General features: G+C 46.4%; 2 protein-coding genes across 2 annotated transcripts; both read right to left on the bottom strand.

The window, feature by feature from the left end:
- Positions 1 to 1,358: 1,358 nt before the first annotated feature.
- On the bottom strand, positions 1,359 to 18,725 carry DDRGK1 (DDRGK domain containing 1). The gene is made up of 9 exons (XM_081960434.1): positions 18,568 to 18,725; positions 14,040 to 14,198; positions 10,169 to 10,275; positions 8,628 to 8,729; positions 7,140 to 7,262; positions 6,416 to 6,454; positions 4,669 to 4,725; positions 4,050 to 4,098; positions 1,359 to 3,147 (listed from the first exon to the last, which is right to left on the bottom strand). Exons 1-9 carry the CDS (start codon positions 18,653 to 18,655, stop codon positions 2,975 to 2,977), a joined length of 897 nt encoding a protein of 298 aa, XP_081816560.1. The 5' UTR covers positions 18,656 to 18,725; the 3' UTR covers positions 1,359 to 2,974.
- Positions 18,726 to 24,921: 6,196 nt separating this feature from the next.
- LOC309395750 (olfactory receptor class A-like protein 1) lies at positions 24,922 to 25,905 on the bottom strand (the record flags this gene model as incomplete). Its single annotated transcript, XM_081960284.1, has 1 exon — positions 24,922 to 25,905. The coding sequence occupies one exon, from the start codon at positions 25,903 to 25,905 to the stop codon at positions 24,922 to 24,924; it is 984 nt and encodes a 327-aa protein (XP_081816410.1).
- Between the last annotated feature and the right edge of the window lie 360 nt (positions 25,906 to 26,265).

The raw sequence follows: 26,265 nt of genomic DNA, 5'->3' as shown, positions 1-26,265 counted from the left end.
CCATCCGGCCTTTCTGCGCCCCTCCCCCTTCCCTGCCGCCAGAGTTACGGCAACCCACTGCCTGCCTGGGTCTTCCGTGCCAGTCTCGACCAGGGATCGTGGGAACTGTAGTCCCAACCATCTGCCAGTTCCATTAGCTCAGCCCCAAGACTTTGGGGAGGGGGCTTCTCCCTTCCTTAAGCCCCCTCAGTATACAGAGGCCCAAAGCAAGGTCTGCCCCCTGCCCTGCCAATTCAGCCAATGGTGGTTTGGGTGCCCGGCTTCTTCTGTGCCAGCCAGCTCCCATCCTGGTCCTCACTTGTGTCTGGCAGTTGTTGGCTTCCAGCCTGCTTTCTCCAATGCAGTGTTGGTGTGTTTTTGTGTTGGTGTGTGTGTCTGTGTCTAGGGAGGGACAATTTCTACGGGGAGCGATCGTTGTGGGCAGACAACTCTGAGGAGGACAAGCATCACCGATGGCCAATTGTTGGTCACCTGGCAACCACACTCAACAACGGAGAAGGCAGTTTGGCTTCGTCTGATGTTTTCAGAATTCCCAGTCTGCCCTTCGCCCCCGAGATTTCCTGGTGGTGCCCTGTCCTGGGTTACTCCCCCCCACCCCCACCCCCAAGATAAAGACTCGGTATTAACACCTAGGTGAGTCGACCAAGCTGGCTTTAAAATTTGAAAAGTCACCGCCGTCGATTTCCCTTGGATGATTTAGCTTGGTATATTCTGTGTGATGCTCGATCCGTGGTATAATCTGAATAATCTCCCCGATTTTCTGGATCTGTCCATTAATTCAGCTGAAGCTCAAACGAAACCAATGGCGAGCAGAGAGATAAAATTCGGTTTGCCGTGCAACGTGCCCGCCGACGTAACCTTGTCATTCGTCCCAAATAGGGAATTCTTTCCCCAAATTTAAAACAAGAATTAGTCTAGCTGTCTTTGCTTCTCCACCTGTCCACTTCATGATGATAAGATCCAGAAGTATTGGACAAAAAGAAAGATATAACACAATGCATTGCCTTTAAACCAGGAATATTTGTGTCGGGGGTCTTGCCTGAAACTTACAACGAAGAAAATATATATTTAATTATTCGTGTATTAACAGCGGCTAGAATGGTGTTTGCACAACATTGGAAAAGTGAAGAGATTCCTGTTGATGAGAAGGTGATTAGGAAAATATTAGAAGGTGCATAAATGTACAGATTGACAGTAGCAATTAAGGAAAGGAACAGACGATTATATAATGTGGGAAGCTTTTTACCAATCGTTAGAGAATAAAAAAGGAAATTGGAAATAAAGGAAGGAAGAAGACAACAAGAAGAATAGAAGGTACATTAAGATAGAGATAAGAATAAAATGGCAACTGATAAGTATGATGAGAATAATTATGTTTAATATTATTATATTTTGATTAGAAGATATGTTATGAAGGAAATGAAGATTTACACATGATATAATTGTTCAATGTATATAATTTGTGGTAGGATGTAGTTGCCCAGAAATGTTTGTACCCAGATGACACATTGCTTAAGGGGAGATGAAATGTTTATATTTTTTTAAAATGGAAAATAAATAAAAAACTTAAAAAAAAAGAATTAATTCAGCTGTGGCATATGGAATAGATGGGAGGATTACTTTTCAGGCCAAGTCTCAAAATTATCCCTATCTAGACAATTTTGAAACACTAATCAGAGATCTGGTGAAATCTTTATAACCCAGAATTGCTTTCACTAAATGGGATTATATTTATCTTGGATATTTTTTTAAAAAATGACAGTAGTTTCTCTTCTGGTTTTAAGTATATTTCGATTGTCTAGTTTTAATTAAAGGTAAAGGTTTCCCCTCACACATACTGTATGTGCTAGTTCCCGACTCTAGGGGGCGGTGCTCATCTCCGTTTCAAAGCCAAAGAGCCAGCGCGGTCCGAAGACGTCTCCGTGGTCATGTGGCCGGCATGACTAAATGGCGAAGGCGCATGGAACGCTGTTCCCTTCCCACCAAAGGTGGTTTCTATTTTTCTACTTGCATTTTTACGTTCTTTCGAACTGTTAGGTTGGCAGAAGCTGGGACAAGTAACGGGAGCTCACTCTGTTACGCAGCGCTCGGGATACGAACCGCCGAACGGCCAACCTCTCTGATCGACAAGCTTCAGCATCTTAGCCACTGATCCACCGCTGTAAATCTTGAACGTCATAAATCCAGTTAAAAACCACCAAAGATTGTGCATTTTTCTCCACATATTCAACATTTATTCACAGTTTAGGAGAAAGTCAAATCTTGAAATATCCAGAATCTTTGCCCCCATCTTTGCATCCGTATCCATAACGGAGACCCACACATAAACTAAGTCATCATCCTAACCCAGGGGTGTCCAAACTTGGGAACTTTAAGACTTGTGGACTTCAACTCCCAGAATTCCCCAGCCAGTTGGCTGGGGAATTCTGGGAGTTGAAGTCCACAAGTCTTAAAGTTCCCAAGTTTGGACACCCCTGTCCTAACCCCATTACCTGCATATATGGGGGGGAGGAAATACCCCTATAAATTTGGGGAAAATAACAATAATAAGGAAGCTGCAGTCGTTCAAAAGCGATTGCAATATCTTGATTTTGAACCTCTGGGACTGTGATCCATAAAGGATGCTGAAACGGAAAACGTATTTCTTTTCATCAGAACTGTAGGCTTACAGCTTGTCCGCCTGTCTGGGTGGACCGGGAGCATGGGAGTTGTAGTACAGGAAGAAATACTGGGGAAGGCCTGCAAATTTTCAATTCTAAACATTCAAATACATATTGCAACCTTCCACGAACAGCAAATAATTCACCAGGAAAAAGCCTTGTAGAAGGATTCGCCCGGCGGTATTTTTTAATGCACGACAAGTGATTTCTTTATATCAATATATTCTGGATAGAATTTAGTGATCCAAAAGCCCCCCTCCCCCCCAAAAAAGACTTTATTTTACTTGTCCCCCAAGAAGAGAGGGTGGGGGTGCTCAGGCCACCCCCTGGCTAAGAAAACCGGCCTCCGTCTGCAGGTTGATGAGGGAGTTGCTTTCTCGAGCCAGCTCCGTAATGGAGACGCGTCCCCGATGACGGATGAAGTCTGCCACGGCCGTCAACTCTTCGGGGGTGATGTAGATGAATTTGCCCCGGTCATCAATCACCCCTGCAGGACAGGACAGACCAGGAATTAGAATCCACCACCCGTCGATGGGAGTTGTGTTAAAAGGGGAGAAATGCTGGGTCTCAGTTCTTCCCAGTATTTTCAAAATGTCAAAGCTGTGTCATTCACGAGGGTGATTGATTGACAGGATCTCCGGCTCTTTAAATGGGAAGGGTTTTTTTTACGTTCCTTTCATAGATTGACCTGCGCTCCAGGGTAGAGTGGGGGGCTTCCTCTTTTCCTTCTTCCTCTCTCTTCCTGCCTTCCTTCCTCTCTTCCTTGTCTGTCCTGCCTCCTTCCTTTCTTCCTTCTTTCTCTTTTCCTTCTGTCTCCTCCCTCCTTCCCTTTTCCCTCCCATTTCCCTTCCTCTCTCCCTTTTCTTCTCTTCTCCCTTCCTCCCTTCTCTCTTCCTTGTTTCCTTCAGTCTCCTCCCACCCTCCTTCCCTTTTCTTCTCTCTTCATTCCCTTCCTTTTCTCGTCTCTCCTCCCTCTTTCTTTCTTCCTCCTTTCCCTCTTTCTCCTCCCTCCTTACTTCCTTTCTCCTTTCCTTCTCTTCTTTCCTCCTTCTCTCTTCCTTGTCTCTCCTCCCTTTCTTCCTCCTTTCCTTCTCTCCCTTTCTTTCTGTCTCCTCCCTCCCTCCCATCTTCCTTCCTTCCTCCCTTCTTCTTTTCTCGCTTTGTCCTTTCTCTCCCTTCCCTTCCTCCCTCTTCCTTCTCTCTTCCTTCTTTCTCTTCCTCCCACCCTTCCTCCCCTCTCTTTTACCTTCCCTTGCAAACAGAAATGTGCAACCGAACAGAAGCAATCATCAAGAAGCAGCGACAGAAGCTGGCCAGAAGGTATCACGGCGGAGGCATCTGCTTCGGTTTAAACAAGAGCAGGAAATCCCGTAAGGTGTGGGCACTCACCTGTGAGCGTGCCGTCTGCCATCAGGTCTTGCACTCTGTTGATGGCATCCTGGGGAAAGAGAAAACCAAGCAGGTAAGCAGGGAAAAGGCCTTCCGAAATTTACAGTAAAGGAAATGCATATTTACCGTATTTTTCGGAGTATAAGACGCAGCTTTTTTTCCTTAAAAAAAAAGGCTGAAAATCTGGGTGCGTCTTATACATTGAATACAGTGTTTTTTTGCCTACTGAAGGCCTGCCCCTTCACCAAAATGGCCATGCAGAGCCTGTAGGAGGCTTTCAGAGAGCTCCTGGGGGCTGGGGAGGGCAGAAATGAGCAGAAAACCGGCTGTTTTTTGCTCAATTCTGCCCCCCCTCCAACCCCCAGGAGCACTCTAGAAGCCTCCTAAAGGCTATGCATGCCCCCCTCTTTTTTTTTGACAAAAACGGGCTGTTTCTGGGAAGTTGGCAGAGGGCAAAAACTTTTTAAAACAAAAATTTGCCTCTTCAAAATCTTGGTGCGCCTTATACTCCGAAAAATATGGCAATTATACATGTTATTAACTGCAGCTAGAGTTGTATTTGCACAAAACTGGAAAAGTCAGGCGGGCCATTTGCAATGTCCAGCTCGCCAACACCTACCTGTGTCCTGAGTCCCAGGTGAGAAGCCAAGTCTTCCAAAAGGATCACTTTGGAATTCTAGGTGGAAGGGGCAAGGTTGGAAATCATTAGTTCATTCGTTCGTTTTAAATAATTGAATTGGGGGGGATTTCTTGACAGGTATGGAACGTGGGAGGGAGGGTGGGCGAAACAAGCCACCGTACTGGTACGGTGGCTGCTGCTCCCGGCTACTACCGGTACAGCCGTACTGGGCCGTACCTGCTGGAACTCACCACCGGCGTACCAGCGCCCCAGGTCAGTTTTCGGGGCAATTTTTTTTTCATGAGCTTCTGTTTCCCTGCAAACGACGCAACAGAAGCTCACGGAAGGCAAAGATCTTACTTCTTGCTGTGCTGTGGGTGTTGAGATGCCCTGCCCCCCGCCAGCCAGCTGGTGTTTGGGTCCCTGTTGCGCACGCATATCTGTGCACGCATTCATGTTTGCAAATTTACTTGTGCAAATTCATGCAAGCTCTCGTGAGTGCACGCACGCGCACCTTTCTACTTGGGTATGCGCTCACAGTTTGGGCCCTCGGTGTCTAAAAGGTTTGCCATCACTGGTATAAGGCCTCCTGCCTTGGGCAGGGGGTGGTGGACTAGAAGACCTCAAAGGTCCCTTCCAGGCTTATGGGCCTGTAATTCTACAGCCACCCATTTCAATCAAGGAGGAGGAGGAGGTGGTGGAGGAGGAGGAGGAGATGATGGCATAAGATTTGGGGGCCCTTGGTGCTCTAAAAGCTTGGTTGTTTGGTTGCAGACATTTCATGACCCAACTAGGTAACACGATCAGTGCTACGTAGGACAAACAGGCAGAAGACTAGCAGGGGGCCTCCCTGAACACCAAGGAGTGGTCAGAAGACACGATGAAAACTTGCTAATTTCACAATGCTTGGAGAGGCCTGACCCTTGTTGCAACTGGGAAACTGAGTATCCTAGATCAAGCTAAGTCTAAAAACACGAGAGAAGCCTGGAACTCAAACAAATCAATCAATCAATCAATCTATACAGATGAACAGAGTTGGAAGGGACCTTGTAGGTCATCTAGTCCAACCCCCCACCCAAGCAGGAGACTCTACACCATTTCTGACAGATGGCAGTCCAGTCTCTTCTTGAAAGCCTCCAGGGATGAAGCGCCCACAACTTCTGCTTCTACAGCTTCTGTCCCATGGGTTGATTGCTCCTATCAATCAGAACAGAGCTGGAAGGGACCTTGGAGGTCTTCTAGTCTAACCCGCTGCTCAACAAGGATATCCTACATCATTTCAGACAAGTGACTGCCCAGTCTTTTCTTAAAAACCTGACGAAGCACCCACAACTTCTGGTGGCAGACTGTTCCACTGGTTAATTGTCCTCCCTGTTAGGAGGTTTCTCCTTAATTCCAGGTTGCTTCTCTCCTTGATTAGTTTCCATCCATCGTTTCTTGCCTTGCCTTGGAAAGACAAGGAAATCAACCGGCATACAGAGATAAACCACAACTGCACACCATTCAAAAGAGACAATCAACTGTGTAAACAATCAGTGCTCATAACATTGCCCTGATGACGTTACCTAGTAGGGTAATGAAACGTCTGTGAGGAGGTCACTCAAGGCCCCACATAGAGACCTGATTAGTACCAAAGAGGTATTTTGCTCCTAAGTGATCCATTGCTTGAATTACACAGCCGAGCAATTAAATGCAGATTAAAAATACGTTAAGCAACAAAAGACTCGCGTAAGAAAGAGGAACTGACCTTAATGTAATTGAGAAGCTCCGATACAAAACTACGCGACTGGATAAAACAAGAGGAAGAATAATTAATTAATTCATCGGAGAAGGAAAACACAGGCAGTCCTCGACTTACGACAGTTCATTTAGCGACCGTTCAAAGTTACAACGGCACTGAAAAAAAGTGACTTGCGGCTGTTTTTCACACTTTACGACCCTTGTAACGGCCCCTTGATCGTGTGATCACAATTCAGACCCTCTTCTTTTTCCTTTGACCTCTTTCCTTCCCTCCTTCTTTCCCTTCCTTCCATCCTCTCCCTTTCTCGCCTTCCCTGCCTCCTTCTCTACCCATACTTCCTTCCCTTTCTCTCCCCTTCCTTCTTTCCTTTGTCTTCTTTCTTCCTCTGACCTTCTCTTCCCTTCCCTTCCATCCTCTCCCTTTTTCTCCTTCCTTCCCTCCTTCTCTACCCATACTTCCCTCCCTCCCTCCCTTTCCTTCCTTCTTTTCTTTGTCTTTCCTTCCATCTGACCTTCTTTCCATCCCTCCTTCCTTCCCTTCCTCCATCCTCTCCCATTGTCTCTCCTTCCTCCCTCCCTTCATTACCCCTCCCTCCCTTTCTTCTTCCTCCCTCCCTCTCATACAGATGAGCTCTTCTTTCTCTTAAAAGGCAATGAATCCCATCCCACCGTTCCCATCTTCCACTCTTCCGCCCCATGCCTGCCCTCTGCAGCCAGCCGACCGGACGTACCTGCTCCTCCGTCAGGACTTCATCTACTCCTTCTTCTTCCACCACAAAGCTCTCCTTCAGCTTGAGGTATTCCTCGTATTCCCGCCGCTCCTCCTCCTCCTTGGCCTTCTTCAGCTCTTCTTCCTGTGGGGAGGATGGTTTTATGCTTCTCATACATAAAAAGGCTCTTTCCCAACCCCAAGGCTGGACTCCAACTCCCAAGAGGCTCAGCTGCTTGAAGGCCGGGCCTTAAAGGCCAACTACAGCAGGATTTATCCATGGGGGCTGCATTGCTTCGTTTAGTGGCATTATTCCTAAGCAGCTTCCAGGTCGTTAAGAGTTTCTCAAAGAGCTCAGTGAAAAGGGGAGAGAGTCCCTAAGAGAGACAGGCCAAGAAAGAAAGAAGGGAGAGGGGCTAAATACACAGAAGGGAGTTAGAAACATTGAATTTTGCATCCATAAGTGACGGCCCCTTTCTTCTACCAAAGGCCTCCTATTTTTCCCATAAGAACAACCCTGTGAGGTGGACTGGGCTGAGGAAAAGTGACTCTCCCAAAGTCACCCAGCTGGCTTTCACGGCTAAGGCAGAACTAGAACTCATCGTCTCCTGGTGATTGGCCCAAAGTCACCCAGCTGGCTTTCACAGCTAAGGCAGAACTAGAACTCACCATCTCAAAGTCACCCAGCTGGCTTTCGTGCCTAAGGCGGGACTAGAACTCACTGTCTCCTGGTATTGTCCCAAAGTCACCCAGCCCGCTTTCAAGCCGAAGGTAGGACTAGAACTCACCGTCTCCTGGTGATTGGCCCAATGTCACCCAGCTGGCTTTCCTGTCTAAGGTGGGACTAGAACTCACCGTCTCCTGGTGATTGGCCCAATGTCACCCAGCTGTCATTCATGGCTAAGGTGGGACTAGAACTCACCATCTCCTGGTGATTGGCCCAAAGTCCACCCAGCTGTCATTCATGGCTAAGGCGGGACTAGAACTCACCGTCTCCTGGTGATTGGCCCAATGTCACCCAGCTGTCATTCATGGCTAAGGCGGGACTAGAACTCACCATCTCCTGGTGATTGGCCCAAAGTCCACCCAGCTGTCATTCATGGCTAAGGCGGGACTAGAACTCACCGTCTCCTGGTGATTGGCCCAAAGTCCACCCAGCTGTCATTCATGGCTAAGGTGGGACTAGAACTCCCCGTCTCCCACTTTCTAGACTGCAACCTTGACCATTAGATTAAATTAATGAAGGAACTACCAAAGAGAAAAAAAGAATCTCTACCAACACTGGCAGGACAAACAACTTATACAAATGGGAAGGAAACCCCATACTCGCTAGCCCTGATGATGTTACCCAGTTGGGTGATGAAACGTCTGCAGGAAGATTTACCAAGCTGAGAGAGTGCCACAGACTTGGACCCTGAGCTACAGATAAAGTCTTCTATTGGAATATAGGAGAGAAAGCAATCCTGGCTTCAGTCATTTTGGGCTTCCAACGTCATTTCTCCCAGCTCACCTTCCTTTCCTCCTCCTGCCGCTGCCGTTCCTCTTCCAAGCGCCGTTCCTCATCCCGCTTTTTTTCAACCTTCTTCCTTTCTTCCCGTTCAGCCTCTTCAGCCTTGGGACACGGAGAAGGGGGAGATTAAGAGTGTGTGTGTGGGGGGGGGGGGTTTGTGTGTGTTGAAAACTCCCTCCTTCCTCAAGCACGTCCCTCAGATGATTTTAAAAACGTTTCCCCCTCCCCCATTTTGACACAGAAGTAAAAAAAAAAACAATGGGTGGAAACTAATCAAGGAGAGAAACAACTTAGAACTAAGAAGGAATTTCCTGACAGTGAGAAAAAAATTAACCAGTGGAACAACTTGACTCCAGAAGTTGTGAATGCTGCAACGTTGGACGTTTTTAAGAAGAGGTTGGATAACCCTTTGTCTGAAATGGCATAGTGTTTCCTGCCTAAACAGGGGGTTGGACTAGAAGACCCCCAAGGTCCCTTCCAACTCTATTCTACTCTACTCCACTCCACTCCACTCCGACTTGGGTTGCTCCTGATTCGGGCGAACTGGTAGTAGCGGTGGGGGGAGGCTCCGCCCACCAGCCCAGATGCGCCGAAGCATGTGATCACAAGCAAACCAGTAGTAAAAAAATTGGAAACCCATCACTGATTCCATTCCATTCTTTCATTCTCTATTCTTTCATTCTTATTTTAATTTTAATTCTATTCTATTCTTTCTCTATTCTATTCTTTCATTCTTATTTTAATTTAATTTTAATTTAATTTTAATTCTATTCTATTCTTTCATTCTCTATTCTGTTCTATTCTATTTTTTCATTCTTATTTCTATTCTATTTTATTTTTATTTTTATTCTATTCTATTCTTTCATTCTCTATTCTGTTCTGTTCTATTCTATTCTTTCATTCTTATTTCTATTCTATTCTTTCATTATAATTTTTATTTTATTTTATTTTAATTTTAATTCTATTCTTTCATTCTCTATTCTATTCTTTCATTCTTATTTCTATTCTATTTTAATTTAATTTTAATTCTATTCTATTCTTTCATTCTTATTTCTATTCTATTCTATTTTATTTTATTTTTATTTTTATTCTATTCTATTCTTTCATTCTCTATTCTATTCTATTCTTTCATTCTTATTTTTATTTTATTTTTATTTTTATTTTTATTCCATTCTATTCTTTCATTCTCTATTCTGTTCTGTTCTATTCTATTCTTTCATTCTTATTTCTATTCTATTCTTTCATTCTAATTTTTATTTTATTTTAATTTAATTTTAATTCTATTCTTTCATTCTCTATTCTATTCTATTCTTTCATTCTTATTTCTATTCTATTTTAATTTAATTTAATTTTAATTCTATTCTATTCTTTCATTCTCTATTCTATTCCATTCTATTGGAATTTTGTTCCCTTCTCTTTATACTTTGATGCGGCCTCTAACTTGGTCCCTTCTGACTTTAACTAGGACTACAGCTGCCAGGAGCCTTAGGGACATGATCCGATCAAAGAAAGCGGATTTATAAAATGCAGGAGAGACTCACCTCTCTCTGAGATTTTTTTGCCTGCTTCTCCTCTAACTTCCGCTGTTTCTTTGCGCCGATCTTTCCGGTAACTTGGGATTCAGCCGGTTCGGATCCATCGTTTTCATCTAGGGGTGGTTTAACAATCGTTTTTGAAGAAGAAAAAGGAAACGGAAAATGATCATGGTTGGTAGAAGGGAGGGGGATGTGTGGAATGATGGAGGAGGAGGAAGAAGACGACTGTGGGGTCCTTGGTGCTGAGCTTGGTTGTTTTCTTGCAGACGTTTCATGACCCAACCAGGTAACATCATCAGTGCTAGAAGGAAGTGAGGTTGGAGGAGGAGGAGGAGGAGGAGGAGGAGGAGGAGGAGGAGGAGGAGGAGGAGGATGATAACAACGTTAGGGTCCCTGGTGCTCTCTGAGGTTAGGTGTTTCCTTGAAGACGTTTCAGGACCCAACTAGGGAACTTCATCAGTGCTAGAAGGGAGTGGGCTTTGCTTTCTGGCTTGCCCTGTCTGCGTTGGTATTCACTGGAAACCAGGGTGGATAAAAATGATGATTTAAAAAATAATTTAAAAAATGGATTTTTTAAAATCTTAATCATTTTTATTTTTTATCCAATTTATTTTAATAAAATGCTTTTGGACTAAACATCTACCTAAAGATAGTTTTCTATTTAATATATATATTAATAATTTGGTTTCTTCAGCATGAAATGGAGCTTAGTTAGGTAGCATGAGGAGGCTGTATATTCTGCAATGTTGGGACGGTCAGTGAGTCCACAGCGGGTCAGAGGAGGAGTTGCTGCGGGACAGAGGTGACAGTTGCTTTTTAAAAATGATGATTTAAATCGAGTCTATTCAAATCAAGCCTTTTTACGAGGGATTTAAACGGTGATTTAAATCGACTTGATTTAAATCAAATCCACCCTGCCGGAAAGCATCAGAAACACCCCCGTTAACAAGGAAAGCCATTAGCCACTTGTGTATAAATAGATTTTATTTTCCGGGTTTCCAAGATCACCGCAGACGGGGACTGCAGGCGAGAAAGGAAGAGACGCTTGCTCTCGGGGAGGAAAGCTATGCCAAATCTAGACAGCCGACTAAAAAGCAGAGACATCACTCTGCCAACAAAAGTATAGTCAAGGCTATGGTTTTCCCAGTTGCAATGGATGGCTGTGAAGGTCGGACCATAAGAAAGGATGAGCGCCAAAGAATGGAGGCCTTTGAACTCTGGTGCTGGAGAAGAAGACTCCTGCATTGAGTCCCTTGGACTGCAAGGCCATCCAACCGGTCAGTCCTAGAGGAGATCAACCCTGACTGCTCTTCAGAAGGCCAGGTCCTGAAGAGGAAACTTTGGCCACCTGATGAGAAGGAAGGACTCCCTGGAGAAGAGCCTCATGCTGGGAACGATGGAGGGCAAAAAAAGAAGGGGATGGCAGAGAATGAGGTGGCTGGATGGAGTCACTGAAGCAGAAGGCCAGAAGGCCTGACCTTAAGTGGACTCCGGGGGATGGCAGAGGACAGGAAGGCCTGGAGGAACATTGTCCATGGGGTCGCAATGGGTCGGACACGACTTTGCAACTAACAACATATAAACAGAGAACAATCCCCTCGTCCCTTCTGGCACTGATGATGTAACCTAGTTTGGCTAGCAAAACGTCTGCTAGAGAACATCCAAGCTCAGAAAATACTAGAATAGAATAGAATAGAATAGCAGAGTTGGAAGGCACCTTGGAGGTCTACTAGTCCAACCCGCTGCCTAGGCAGGAAACCCTACACCACTTCAGACAAATGGCTATCCAGCATCTTCTTAAAAACTGCCAGTGTTCGGGCATTCACAACTTCTGGAGGAAAGTTGTTCCACTGATTAATTGTTCTAACTGTCAGGAAGTTTCTCCTTAGTTCTAGGTTGCTTCTCTCCTTGATTAGTTTCCACCCATTGCTTCTTGTTCTACCCTCAGGTGCCTTGGAGAATAGCTTGACTCCCTCTTTGGGGCAACCCCTGAGATATTGGAAGACTGCTATCATGTCTCCCCTGGTCCTTCTTTTCATTAAACTAGACATAACCAGTTCCTGCAACCGTTCTTCATATGTTTTAGTCTCCAGTTCCCTAATCCTCTTTGTTGCTCTTCTCTGCGCTCTTTCTAGAGTCTCCACATCTTTTCTACATCGTGGCGACTAAAACTGAATGCTGTATTCCAAGTGTGTTGCAAACTAACCTGTTTGCATCAGTTAATAACAGAGCTTTAAAAAATCTTAAGATCCCGTTAACAAGAGGGCTTAAAAATCTTAAAATCGCTTTAATTTACCTGAGTGTTTAAGGTTTCTGGATCCCCAAAAATGAATTGCGTAGAACATTGTAAAAGAGAAATGTGCTGAAGTCTCAAAGGGAGTGCCATTCATTGAGTGTTAAAGATGCTCAAAACGTGGATTAAAAAAAGACTCGAAAACTTGGAAGTTCTCTCCCTGCTAACTGAAAGCAATGTCTTGACTCCTCAAATAATGTTGGCCAACTGATTTGGGTTTCTTAACTTAAAACAGCCCCTGCTCCTTTATCCAACTTTTTATTTTTCTGAGCTGAAGGATTCAATGCCGACGGCACAAAAGCCTTTGAGATCACTTCAAGGAAGAGGGGTACACTTGACAGAAATGAGAAGCAGAAGCCTGCCCTGAAAACATCAAAAGCCTGTTCTTTTTCCTCTCCCTCTCTCTCGATTTAATTCTTATCAAAAATGCCTTTTGCACTTCAAAGGCATCTACCCGGGTTGAAAAGTTCAGGGCTGTCAAAAAGAGGGTCTCTGCGCAAACGCGGCGGCATCCGTTCTGCCAGCGGTGCCCCCCATGGGGACCCAGAAAACAGGGCCATTCAAAGCAGGGGAAAAGCATCCCAAAAAAAGGAAAGCGGGAGGAGGAGGAGGGAAGGGGGGTTTAGGGGGGGGAACGACACGTGTCAAGACTGGCATACAAATTGTGAGGTTCTGCTGCTGCTGCCTGTCTCGGGGTGAAGAAAGCAGGGGGAATTTTCGTGCTGGTAAGATTTCCCCCCAATAAGAAATGGATGCAAGGAAGGCGCAAAAGTCAGGTTGATCTCGGCGTTAAGGCACCAGGCGGGAAGCAGGAGGTGGTGAGTTTTACTCACTGAGGAACGAACGGCTGGGTGACTTTGGGCCAATCACCAGGAGACGGTGAGTTCTAGTTCAGACTAAGGCATGAAAGCCAACTGGGTGACTTTGGGCCAATCACCAGGAGACGGTGAGTTCTAGTTCAGACTAAGGCATGAAAGCCAGATGGGTGACTTTGGGCCAATCACCGGGAGACAGTGAGTTCTAGTCCAGACTAAGGCATGAAAGCCAGATGGGTGACTTTGGGCCAATCACCGGGAGACAGTGAGTTCTAGTCCCATCTTAGACATGAAAATCAGCTGGATGACTTTCGGCCAATCACCAAGAGTTGATGAGTTCTAGTCCAGACTAAGGTATGAAAGCCAACTGGGTGACTTTGGGCCAATCACCAGGAGATGGTGAGTTCTAATCCATACTAAGGCATGAAAGCTGGATGGGTGACTTTGGGCCAACCACCAGGAGATAGTGAGTTCTAGTCCAGACTAAGGCGTGGAAGCCAGCTAGGTGATTTTGGTCCAATCACCAGGAGATGGTGAGTTCGAGTCCTGCTTTTGGCAGGAAAGCCAGTTGAGTGACTTTGGGCCAGCTCCCACTCTCTCTCTCATCCCAGCCCACCTCACAGGGCCGTTGCTCTTATGGGGATAACAGGAGGAAGAGGAAATATTCGGTCTGTTCGTTGCCTTGAACTATTTGGAAAAATAACAAGGGGGGGGATGTAAATAACAAGCAAAAATCACTGCTCAAACTTGGACAAGGAAGAGCCGCTACCTTCCGGTGCTTCCTCCACCTGCTGCGTGCGCCTCAGGGCGGCCATCCTGTTTCTTCGGTGCCTGGGCATCCCTTCGCCCCGCTCGCCCATGAAGGGCTGGGGTCGGGCCACTGCTGCTGCTGCTGCGGCCACCACATTCTGGCGGTGCTCCTCGTCACCTAGATGAGAAAAGGAAGGAGTTTTAGGGTCCGCTTGGGATAACCGAGGGGCAGTTTGGTGTAGTGGTTAAAGGCACAAGGCTAGAAAACAAGGGGGCAATTCACACTTTAATCCAAAAGTGCTTTTTTTTTCAAGAGGCAACCGGACTTCCTGGTTTTTCCCTTGAAGACGTTTCGCTTCTCATCCCACAGAAGCGTCATGAGCTCTGACCGGATGATGGGGAATGGGAAGATTGATGCTCCTTGCAGACAGCTGGTCATTTGCATCCTTTTTTAGAGGGTCGTTGAGGCCACTTGGGAGGTTGATCTCTGTCTTCAGGGTCAGCTGAGTGGTGCCAAGGGGGGTGGAGCTTTCTGGGACTACTGGAAGGACTGGGTCATAGACTGGAGAGAGAGGATGTAGAGCAGCTGCTAATAATTTCAATGGAGAGCCGTTGAGACAGCTGGTCATTTGCATCCTTTTACAGAGGTGTTGAGACCACTTGGAGGTTCAAATGTGCCTTCAGGGTCACCTCAATAGTGCAAATGGGTGCGGAACCTTTTTACAACCGTCCTTTCAGCAGCTCCGAGGCGGCTCCACACCCATTTGCACTACTCAAGTGACCCTGAGGACACAGACCAACCTCCAAATGGCCTCAACGACCCTCCAAAAGGATGCAAATGACCAGCTGTCTGCAAGGAAGATAAATCCTTCCATCCCCCACCATCCAGTCAGAGCTGAAGAAGCTTCTGGGATGAGAAGCGAAAGGTCTTCAAAGGAAAAACCAGAAAGCCCAGTTGCCTCTTGGAGAAAAAGCACCTTTGGGACAACCATGATGACCTGGAATCTCTACAGACTTCCTGACAGTTGGAACAATTAATCAGTGGAACACCTTGCCACCAGAAGTTGTGAATGCTCCAACACTGGAGGTTTTTAAGAAGGGACTGGAAAACCATTTATATTGAATGGCCTAGGGCAGTGTTGACTAACCCTTTTCTCCTTGCATGCCAAAATCGTGCATGCGTGCACAATAGCATATGCACGTGTGCCCACACCCATAATGCCATTTGCTCTACCACTCGGCCCACGTGCGTGTGTCTCCCGCATGCACAGCAGAGACCCTAAAATCAGCTTGCCGGCGAGGGGTGTGCGCGCATGCGTGGTTAACCTGAGCTGGGCGACAGCTCGCGTGATCGCCAAGAGGATTCCACGTGCCTCCTGTGACACGCTTGCCATAGGTTCACCATCATATGTATAGGGTCTCCTGTATGAGCAGGGGGTGGACGTGGACTAGAAGACCTCCAAATCCCTTTATCCAACCCACAACATCAAACCTAATAAATGTGTCAGTGCTATTTAAATTCTTCCCCCCCAAAAAAATCATTTTAAAAGCTTGAGAATGTTTAAGTGTTTTGCTCTGGCACCGAATGTCTCTAAACAAGACATTCTATTACAATACAATAGCAGAGTTGGAAGGGACCTTGGAGGTCTTCTAGTCCAACCCCCTGCCTAGGCAGGAAACCCTATACCGTTTCAGACAAATGGCTATCCAACATCTTCTTAAAGACTTCCAGTGTTGGGGCATTCACAACTTCTAGAGACAAGCTGTTCCACTGATTAATTGTTCCCACTGTCAGGAAATGTCTTCTGCTTAATTCTAGGTTGCTTCTCTCCTTGATTAGTTTCCACCCATTGCTTCTTGTTCTACCCTCAGGTGCCTTGGAGAATAGCTTGACTCCCTCTTGTTTGTGGCAACCCCTGAGATATTGGAAGACTGCTATCATGTCTCCCCTAGTCCTTCTTTTCCTTAAAATAGACATACCCAGTTCCTGCAACCGTCCCCAGCAGCACTCTATAAGCCTCCATAAGGCTATGCATGCAATTGTTTTGATGACAAACGGGCCGTTTTTTGCTTGTTTTTGCTCCCCCCCCCTCCCAGGAGCACTCTGCAAGCCCTCCCCCCCCACCAGGCTATTCATGCCTTTTATTTGGAAAAAAAAACAGTTTTGGGGAGGTTTGCAGAGTGCAAAAAAAATTTTTTTTACTTTCGGAAAGCTTTTTACATGAGAATTACATTGATCAAGTGCTGTGCCAGCAGAAGCAAAGTCTTTGGTGCTGCAGGCTGTCAGCAATTTCCTTCTCCAGCACATGGATAAATATACCTGGAAACATCTACCCTCCTACCTATCTACTCTCTCTCTCTCCCTACCTACTGTATTTCTCTCTCTCTCTCTCTCTCTATCCCTCTATCTACCTACCTACCTACTCACTCTCTCTCTCCCTACCTACCTACTGTATTTCTCTCTCTCTCTCTCTATCCCTCTATCTACCTACCTACCTACTCACTCTCTCTCTCCCTACCTACTGTATTTCTCTCTCTCTCTCTCTCTATCCCTCTATCTACCTACCTACCTACTCACTCTCTCTCTCCCTACCTACCTACTGTATTTCTCTCTCTCTCTCTCGCCCTTTATCTACCTATCTACCTATCTACCTACCTAACTACTCTCTCTCCTTACCTACCGCATTTCTCTCTCTTTCTCTCCCTCTCCCTAATTTTTTTAAAATTTTCCTCTGCAAAACCTTGGTGCGTCTTATACTCTGATGCATCTTATACTCCGAAAAATACAGTATTTTAAAAAGCGTCCATGTAAGCAGGAAAAAAATGCAAAAAACTATTTTTTTTCATATAGGGAAATGTTACATATTCCCTATCTGTGTGTGGATAAGAACTGGAGTAGTTTATGTCATTGTTAAGACAGTGTCTTGCACACGTAAGGTGGATGCCAAGGATTGTGCAAAACAGACTGTGGTGCAACCACACCTAAGAAATAAGCTAACGGACTGAATACCACCACATCCTGGGACACTTACAGTGGGTGAGACATACCAAATCAGGCCAGCTAAGTTGTGGAAGATAACAGCTAAGGCGTGACAGGATGGTTGGAGATAGATTGAACAGTTACAGGGCTTGGGCATGGCTAGTCGAGAGAAAAGCACAACGAAGAATGTTCTTCCTGCGCCAACTCAGGAAGCTCAAACTGCCCAAGGAGCTGCTGATTCTGTTCTACAGAGGAATTGTTGAGTCTTGTCCTCTGCACCTCCATAACTGTCTGGTTTGGTTCTGCAACCCAACAAGACAGACAGAGACTTCAGAGGATAATCAGAGCTGCAGAAAAAACAATGGCTACCAACCTGCCTTCCATCGAAGACCTGTATACTGCACGAGTCAAAAAGAGGGCCGTGAAAATATCTACAGACCCCTCACATCCTGGACATAAATGGTTCCAATTCCTACTCTCAAAATGACGCTATAGGGCACTGCACAACAACACTAGACACAAGGACAGTTTTTTTCCCCAAATGCCTTCACTCTGCTAAACAAATAATTCCCTCACCACTGTCAAACTATTCACTAAGGCTGCTTTACTATTACTCTTAGTCTTCTCATCGTTCCTATCACCCATCTCCTCCCACTTATGACTGCAGGACTGGAACTTCGTTGCTTATATCCTTACGATTTATATTGATTGTTTCCTAGTATGATTTAATTGCTTATTTGTATCCTATGACTATCATTAAGTGTTGTACCTTATGATTCTTGACGAATGTATCTTGTCTTTTATGTACTCTGAGAGCATCTGCACCAAAGACAAATTCCTTGTGTCCAATCACATTTGGCTAATAAAGAATTCTATTCTATTCCATTTCTGTATTTCTATTTCATTTCATTCCATTCCATATTCCATTCCATTCTATTCTATTTCTATTCTACATTCTACTGATATTGACTGTTTCCTATGACAGTCCCTATGACTATCATTAAGTGTTGTACCTTATGATTCGTGACGAATGTATCTTGCCTTTTATGTACACTGAGAGCATCTGCACCAAAGACAAATTTCTTGTGTGTCCAATCACACAAGAAAGAATAAAAAATTCTAATTCTAAATCCTAATTCATTTAAAAGGCACCAGGTTGGGGAAAGCCAGAGTTCCCCATACCCAACATTCCTAATTTTCTCCATCAGGCCCTTTGCACATGACCAGAGGCACTCTTGCAGCCAAAGCCAGGAGCGCTCACGGCCCCTGGGGAAAAAAAGAGAATTTAGGGCAAGCCACTCAGAAAACCAATCAAGAACCCAAGGAAAAGCACTCTGTGTATCCTCAGAGCCCACCTCCCCTCATCCTCTCAGCTTAAATGAGAGGAGGGGGGAAGTGAAGAAGCGCTGGACTACAACTCCCAGACTCCCCAGCCAGCGCAGGTGCTTAGAGGGATTGTGGGAGCTGTAGTTCCAAGCGAATGGAGGTTAAACTAGGCCTTCGCTCTCGGGCCGGAAAACCTCTGTCTTCTCCACCGCCGAAAACCACCGACCCCGTTGGGTCCTACCGGCGCGCGCCTGTCCCCGGACGCGGCTGAGGAAAACGAGGAGCGCCACCAGCAGCAGCGCCGCCACCACGTAAAGCACCGGGTCCATGTTCCTCACGTGACGTCCTTAACTCCGCCTCTTCCGGGTCGGGCCTCCAGGGGAACCGAGCAATGCAGAGCGAGGGTAAGAATAGCCGAGAGGGCGGAGATCGGAGGTCACGCCCACTCTTTGCCTGACTGGCTGGCTTGCCCGGGCGGAAAAGGAAAAGGCAATCGGGGTTCTTCCCCGCCCGCGGCGTCGCCTAGCAACCCCAAGAGTCGACGTCGGGCTTCTTTCCCGGACGTCGATTTAGAGCTGTCCGAGGAAGTGCCTGATTAGAAAAAAAAACAACCTTTGCCTTTATTTTGGCTTTGGAAATAGGCAATGAATGAAGAGATTCGCAGATAGACTGTGCTTGTCCAGCTATTTTATGAACGAAAGCTTAGGCTGGGTGTGGGTGTGGGTGTGTGTTGGTGTGTGTGTTAGTGTCTCCAAACTTGGCCACTTTAAGACGTGTGCACTTCAACTCCCATAAGTCCTCAGCCAACATGGCTGCCTAAGGAAATCTGGGAGTCGCAGTCAACATGTCATAAAGTGTCCAAAATGGGAAACTTCTCGTTTAGGGTCTTTTTAAAGGGCCTTCCCAGTAGCTTATATATATGAACAGAAAGGAGGTGTCTAAGCTTCTGCCTGAGTGCAGATGCCAGATGCTTTTGAAAGTGGAATGGAGAAGTCTGTGGCTTCTTTCTGTAAGAAATACTGCAGAGCACTTGAGCACCCACTTCTGCACAAAGCAAAATTAGTAAAGGTGAAGATTCCCCTCGCACATATGTGCTAGTCGTTCCCGACTCTAGGGGGCGGTGCTAGTCTCCGTTTCAAAGCCAAAGAGCCAGCGCTGTCCGAAGACCTCTCTGTGGTCATGTGGCTGGCATGATTTAATGCCAAAGGTGCACGGAACGCTGTTCCCTTCCCACCAAAGGTGGTTCCTATTTTTCTACTTGCATTTTTACATGCTTTAGGTTGGCAGAAGCTGGGACAAGTCACAGGAGCTCACTCCATTACGCGGTGCTAGGGATTCGAACTGCCGAACTACCGACCTTTCTGATCGACGAGCTCAGCGTCTTAGCCACTGAGCCACCACATCCATAAAGCCAAATTAAACGTTAGTAAAAATATCCTCATGAAGAACAAATAAGGCTAATTGCAGTCACAGATCTGATGTGATATTTTTCAAAATCGGATCAAATTTAAGAAGTGTGAACCAACTGCCAGAAGTGCCCAGCCAGCATGCTGACTTCAACCAAGCTTTATATATCCATATACCTCCCTTTCCCCTTCCCTCCCTTTCCCTTCTACTAATCCATCTATCTGTCTGTCTATTATTGGTATAGTTATTTATGTCCCTTCCCCTACTTCAGGGGTGTCCAAACTTGGCAACTTTAAGACTTGTGGACTTCAACTCCCAGAATTCCCCAGCCAGCTGGGGAATTCTGGGAGTTGAAGTCCACAAGTCTTAAAGTTGCCAAGTTTGAACACCCCTGCCCTACTTATTATCTATGCATCATAATATATCCGTTTCCTTCTGTTGGAAGAATATCCATCAGGTTCATTTCCAAGCTAGGAAAAAGACACTGGAAACCTGGTGGCTGATTGGAAAGATGGTTTAATGAGAAAATAGAACCACCAAGCACATGGTTCTGGGCAGCTGACCACATGGAGTTGAGAATGGGGAGGTATTTATACTTTCTGTTGGGCTTTGCACTTGAGCTTTCTGTTCCTGTGCAAGAACATGTGTTTTATTGCCTGTTGTCAGACTCCCATGGGGCCGTGTACAAATCCTAGGAGTTTGTCTGAGCTAAGTTTGGTTGAAGTTTAGACTGCTGATACAATGAAGGGGCTTGCTGGGCGATTCCTATTGTGGCTGAGGGCTAACCCTACCTTTGTTCAGACCTTGCTACAGGGAGTAATGGATCACCAAATCTGCATTTCTAAAATCTGGCCTCAGCTTAGTCTCTGCTTGGGGGAAGGGAGCTGGAGATCTGAGTTTCTGTCTCCCTTAAGATTTTTATTTCTCTTTTAGGGGAAATATTTTATCCGGCCTTTTTAAAATATTTCTCAAAATATTTCATTCTTCTAGGAGCCGGGTGGGTGATAACTTTCTACACTTCTTTCCTTCCTCTTTATCCATCAATCCACCCACCCAAAAATCCATAATATCCAATAATCTCCCCTTCTATTCATCCATTATCATGTATCCTTTATCTTCCCCTTCCTTCCTCCTTCCTCCCTCCCTCCCTCCCTCCTCCCTCCCTCCCTTCCTCATTACTTCCTCCATCCCTCCCTTCTTTCTTGCTTCCTTCTCCCCCTCCCTCCCTTCTTCCTCCTGCCTCCCTCCCTTCCTCCCTCCCTTCCATCTTCCTCCCTTCCTTCTGCCATCCTCCCTCTCTCCCTCCCTTATTCCTTCCTTTCTTCCTCCTCCCTCCCTTCCACTTCCTCCTTCCTTCCTCCATCCTCCCTCCCTTCTTCCCCCCTTCCTTCTTCCTTCCTCCCTCCCTCCCTTCTTTCTTCCTCCTCCCTCCCTTCTTCCTCCCTCCCTCCCTTTTTCCTCCCTCCCTTTTTCCTCCCTCCCTTTTTCCTCCTCCCTCCCTTCCTTCTTCCTCCCTCCCTCCCTTCTTCTTTCTTCCTCCCTTCTTCCTCCTTCCTTCCTCCTCCCTCCCTCCCTTCCGTCTTCCTCCCTCCCTCCCACCCTCCCTTCCTTCCCCACTAGAAAGATTATATTCACTCTAAGGGTGTGTGGGTGGGTGTTATTTATGCTACATTAATTTCAATAAGAGCACAACAAGTTGCATACTGCCTCCCTGTGGTCAGTCACGAGTACAACCCACTCGTTAAGTAACCGAGGTTACAATAGCAGCGAAAAAAGCGACTTATCCACACTTATGACTCTTGCAGCCTCCCCATGGTTATGCGATCAAAATTCAGGCATTTGGCAACTGACTCATATTTATGACGGTTGAAGCGTCCCAGGGTCATGCGATGATCTTTTGCAAAGTCAATGCGGAATCCGGGGTCGCTTAACAACGCGGGATTCACTTAACAGCCGTGGCGTGACAAGTCGTAAAAATGGGGCAAAGCTCACTGAACAAAGGGCCTCACTTAGCCACAGAAATCTGGAGCTCCGTTGTGGTCGTAAGTCGAGGACTGCTTGCAATGAGATTATTTTCTTTTTCAGTTGGCTGTTGAAAGTGTCAGAAAAGCCATTAGCAAATCTGCGAGAGATACACTGTATAAACACTCACTCAGTCTTACACACACAAAGAACGAGATGCAGGCATATGCACGCTGGCGTATTGATTCTGCCCTTAGCTCTCTGCGGTACTCAAATAAAAAAAAAAAGAAACTCTTTTGTTTGCCCATTGTAATTAGCCTTTCTTGAGAATATACGGCTATCTGACAGTTATTCTTTTCTCCTTAAAGTGACGATGATACAATACAGCAACTGACAAGGGAAAGCAAAGTTCTCCGCCACTGAGAGCCTGCAGGAAGAAGAATGGCAAATGTTACCTGCAGATAAGGTTGGGTAAGTCCTTGCCTTTTTGTTTGCTCTTCGCCACAAAAGTGCTCTTTCAAAAGTCAACTGGACTTAGAGGCGGGGGGGGGGGGGAGGTGTTCCCTTCCCTGAAGACGTTTCGCTTTTCATCCAAGAAGCTTCTTTCAGTTCTAGGTCAAATGGTGGAGGGTGGAAGGACTTCTATTCCTCGCAGTCATTTGGTTATGGGCATTCTTTCTGATCGTGTAAAGTATTAGCACCGCTTTATAAAAGCCTTAGGAAGGCCACATCTGGAGTACTGCATCCAGTCTTGCTCACCATATTACAAAGAGTGCAGAGAAGAGCAATTAAGATGATTAAAGCCGCCGGGAGACTAAAACGAAGAACGGTTGCAGGGTTTGGGTTCGGCCAGTCTAGAGGGAAAAAAGGACTACCAGGGACATGAGAGCAGTCTTCCAATATCTCAGGGGCTGCCACAGAGAAGAGGGAATCAAGCTATTCTCCAAAGCACCTGAGGGCAAGAAGCAACGGATGGAAACTAATCAAGGAGAGAAGCAACCTGGAATTGAGGAGAAACTTCCTAACAATTAACCCCTTAGTACAGCTTTCCTCCAGGAGTTGTAGGTGCTTCATCACTGGAGGTTTTTAAGAGGAGACTGGACAACTACTTATCTGAAATGATATAGGTTTTCCTGCTTGAGCAGAGGGTTGGTCTAGAAGACCTCCAAGGTCCCTTCCAGCTGATTCCTACTCTACTCTATTCTACTCTACTCTACTCTATACTCTATTCTATTCTATTCTGCATTCTATTCCATTCCATCCTATTACACATGACACATTCCAATGTATCTTCTATCCCCATGATGGTGAGCCTATGGCGTGTGTGCCCAAAGTCTCACATGGAGCCGTCACCCGATCCTCTAGCGTGCATGCTTGCCATGATCAATGTTCCCTCTAAATTTTTTTTCCAGTGTGGTTGGAAAATTCTAGTGTTTGAGCGGTACATTTTCATGCTTGAGCAGTGAGCACCTGCATTTTTTTCACAGATGTCACCCAAGACAACAGCGAAATCAGTGTTATTCGAAACGCAAAAGTTATGAGCAGCATCGCGGCTAGGCAATTAGCCAACTTTCAAGGATGCGGGCACGGCTCCGTTGCTCCCCGACTGTGCTGGAGAGTCCCGCCTACTGCTTGTCATTTGACACTCTCCTAATGTCGCTCGACCTACATCTAGTCTCCACTCTCCAGACTAAAGTCAAGAGTCCAGCGGCTTGATTCCCATCAAATGTACATCACACTGTGCCTGTGGCATTAAAAATCACCGTGGAGTAGTTGGAAACTGCTGCGCAGTGTTTTCCTGCGCAGCCGCGCAGCTTAGATGGAACATTGGCGCTGATCAGCTATTTTTTCTTCATGTGGCAGTGCCGCAGGTGCACGCATGCGAGTAACTGGAAGACAAGCTAGCCGGGGCACATCCATACGTGAGATTGTAAAAAGTTTCACTTTTTTAAAAAAAAAAAACATTACAACACAAATATTGTACGTCCTGCAAAATTGCACAATTGCAAAATCCCAAGGTCAAGAATTACAATCCCAACTAACCTCTCCTGTTGCTTGCTTGGTTTCAATGAAGCAATTAATTCAGACCGATTAACAGAGTTGGAAGGGACCTTATAGGTCATCTAGTCCAACCCCCCCCCCCCCGCTCAAGCAGGAGACCCTATTCATGTGCTCTCTTCTAAATCCTGGAGGATTTGAGACAAAGCAAAGACCCCCCTCTCTCCTTCTTTCCCTCCCTCCCTCCCTCGCTGCTCATTCACCTTCCATCGTTTACTAAGTACGTTTTTCTCCTGCTTTTGTTATTTCTACAAATAGCTCAAGGCCACAAATCTACTGTATATTAATTCTCCTTCCTCTTTCCCCCACAAACAACAACCCTGTGAGGTGGTGAGAGAAGGGGGGTGGGGACTGCCCAAGGTTACCCAAGCCACCTTTCCTGCCTAAGGCAAGACTAGAACTCCCAGTCTCCTGGTTTCTAAGTGACACCAATCTGCACCAGTAATCACTGCAGCAAACTGCTTCTCATCTTCCTCCCTCCCTCCCAGTTTCTTAGTGTCCCCATTGCCTCTTACTTCCTCCTTCCTTCTTCTTTTCTCTGGAGTCCATGCGAAGAGAAGCCGCCATCGTGAGTTCTTTTTTTTAAAAAAAAAAACCTCCCTCCCTCGTCAAGGCCTCTGCCTGTTGGGTGTCTTCCTTCCTCCATAATATCCGTTGCAATAGTAGCTACCTGTTCTTTTCGAGCTGGAGTGTTTATTCCAATGGAAGTTGAGGTTCCATAATTTTTGCAAACGGTGAAGAGGAAGAAGAAGAGGAAGAATAGGAAGAAGAAGAAGAAGAAGAGAAAGCAGAGCTCAAAAGTTTGAAGTTACTCCTTCCCGTGTCTGGCTGCCATTCTCTTCCTGGAATTTTTGTCATCCCCAGATCCAACAGCCAAGAATATGGTTCCAGAAGTTGAAATGTTGAGGTTCAGAGGCCACACCAGGTCCAGGACTGGTCCCATGTCTTCTCGGTTGACTCAGCCTTCAGTCCTTCCGAGGTGGGTCAAATGAGGACCCAGATTGTTGGGGGGCAAGAGGCTGACTCTGTAAACCGCTGAGAGAGGGCTGTAAGAGCACTGTGAAGCGGTATATAAGTCTAAGTGCTGTTGTTATTTCTCCACCGAGGACCAACATTACGACGCCTCGAAGGACAAGTGTTGAGTTGTCCTCCGAGGAGAGCTTCTCCATCATCTGGGAAGCGCATCCACCAAAGAGACAGCTTGAGCCACCGCGGTCCTTCTACACCTCAAACACCAGCACGTTTCTGCGAGGTATTCACGGACCTTTTTGTACCCAAAGACCATTACGTACGAGCTGGCGGAATAATAGATGGAGGAGAGCACGCCATACGCACCACTCAGGAAGCTGCTCTGCGTGTTGTTCCTGTTGTATCCCAGGACGATGGTGAGCCAGACCATGTCGTTGGCGATCCAGCAAACCACGTAAATGGAGAGCAAGGAGAGCAGGATCTTGGTGGCCTGGGCCGTGTGCTTATTCCACCCGCTCCCGGCGGCGGAGGACGAAGCTTTCACCTTCCTGTGGTGCTTCAAGAGAAGGTCGATGATGAAGCCGTTGAGGATGACCACCAAGAGAATGAGAACCAAGTCAAGGCTGATGGAGGCGTAGGTGCTAAACTTCATGGCGAAGCTTTCCGTGGATTTCAAGCAAGTCGAAGTAGCCAAGAAGGCAATTGTCTTATTCCGTTGACCGCCGGTCTTCTCGTACTGCAAATAAGGGATCTGCAGGAGGACACTGGCCACCCAACAACCAACGAGGGTGCCGTTGACGTAGCGTGATTGATGCCTGTGGATGAGCGTCGTCCATCGGCAGTTGGGCCTTCGGATCTTGATGAGGTGGAGGATGCTCAGGTTTTCCACGGACCAGATGCTGACCAGCCTCAGGGTGTGGTACGTGTAGAGAAGAACCCTGCAGCCTTCTTCCCCAAAGACTCTGGTGCTGCTGAAAACCAGCATCCCGGGAATGACTTTATAGCAACAGAGGAAGAAGTTGACCAAGCCCATGTTGACAATGATGCGGTCCAGAGGCTGGAGGGCTTTGCGCCGGACGGCGTGGGTCAGGAAGGCGAAGAGGACGATGAGGTTGCCGATCATGCCAATGAAGGAAGTGAGGTAGATCAGGATGGACACGAAGAACATGAAGCTGGAGGCCATGACGGTCCCATCAGTCTTTCCCTTCAAGAACTTCTTAGCCGGGCGTTCCCCTCCTTTGGCTCCAGAGACGGCGAGAGTTTAGATGCATGGCTTTGCTTTTTCTCGGATCACCTGTCCAAGGAGGGCTGTTTTGTTTCCCCCTCCTGTTCAGGTCTAGAGATCAACCTTCTCTAGAAGCTCTGCCTCTCCGCCGCTGAGTTGCTCACCGCCACAGTTACTCTGCTGTTTGTCTAAGCGGCTCTTATCTCAGTTTGGTTGAAAAGCCTGAGCGACGCAACCCATTGGCCAAAAGACGGATGGAAAGGGTGGGAAAGGACTCTGGAGAAGGGGAGGGAGAAGACAAAAAAAAAAAGGATTGAA

Source organism: Natrix helvetica (assembly GCF_964273705.1).
Source record: "Natrix helvetica genome assembly, chromosome: 7".
NCBI classification, from domain to species: domain Eukaryota; kingdom Metazoa; phylum Chordata; class Lepidosauria; order Squamata; family Natricidae; genus Natrix; species Natrix helvetica.
The sequence above is the reverse complement of the archived record's forward strand: the minus strand, read 5'-3'. Positions and strand labels throughout refer to the sequence as shown.

Bases quoted from the DNA above. Each gene is read 5' to 3' on its own strand.
- DDRGK1 (XM_081960434.1), bottom strand. From the start codon at position 18,655: ATGGACCCGGTGCTTTACGTGGTGGCGGCGCTGCTGCTGGTGGCGCTC. The intron at 8,730-10,168 runs GTGAGTCTCTCC...CCGTGTCCCAAG, and splicing joins CAAAAAAATCTCAGAGAGAG to GCTGAAGAGGCTGAACGGGA. The intron at 7,263-8,627 runs GTGAGCTGGGAG...TCCTCCCCACAG, and splicing joins GGCAGGAGGAGGAAAGGAAG to GAAGAAGAGCTGAAGAAGGC.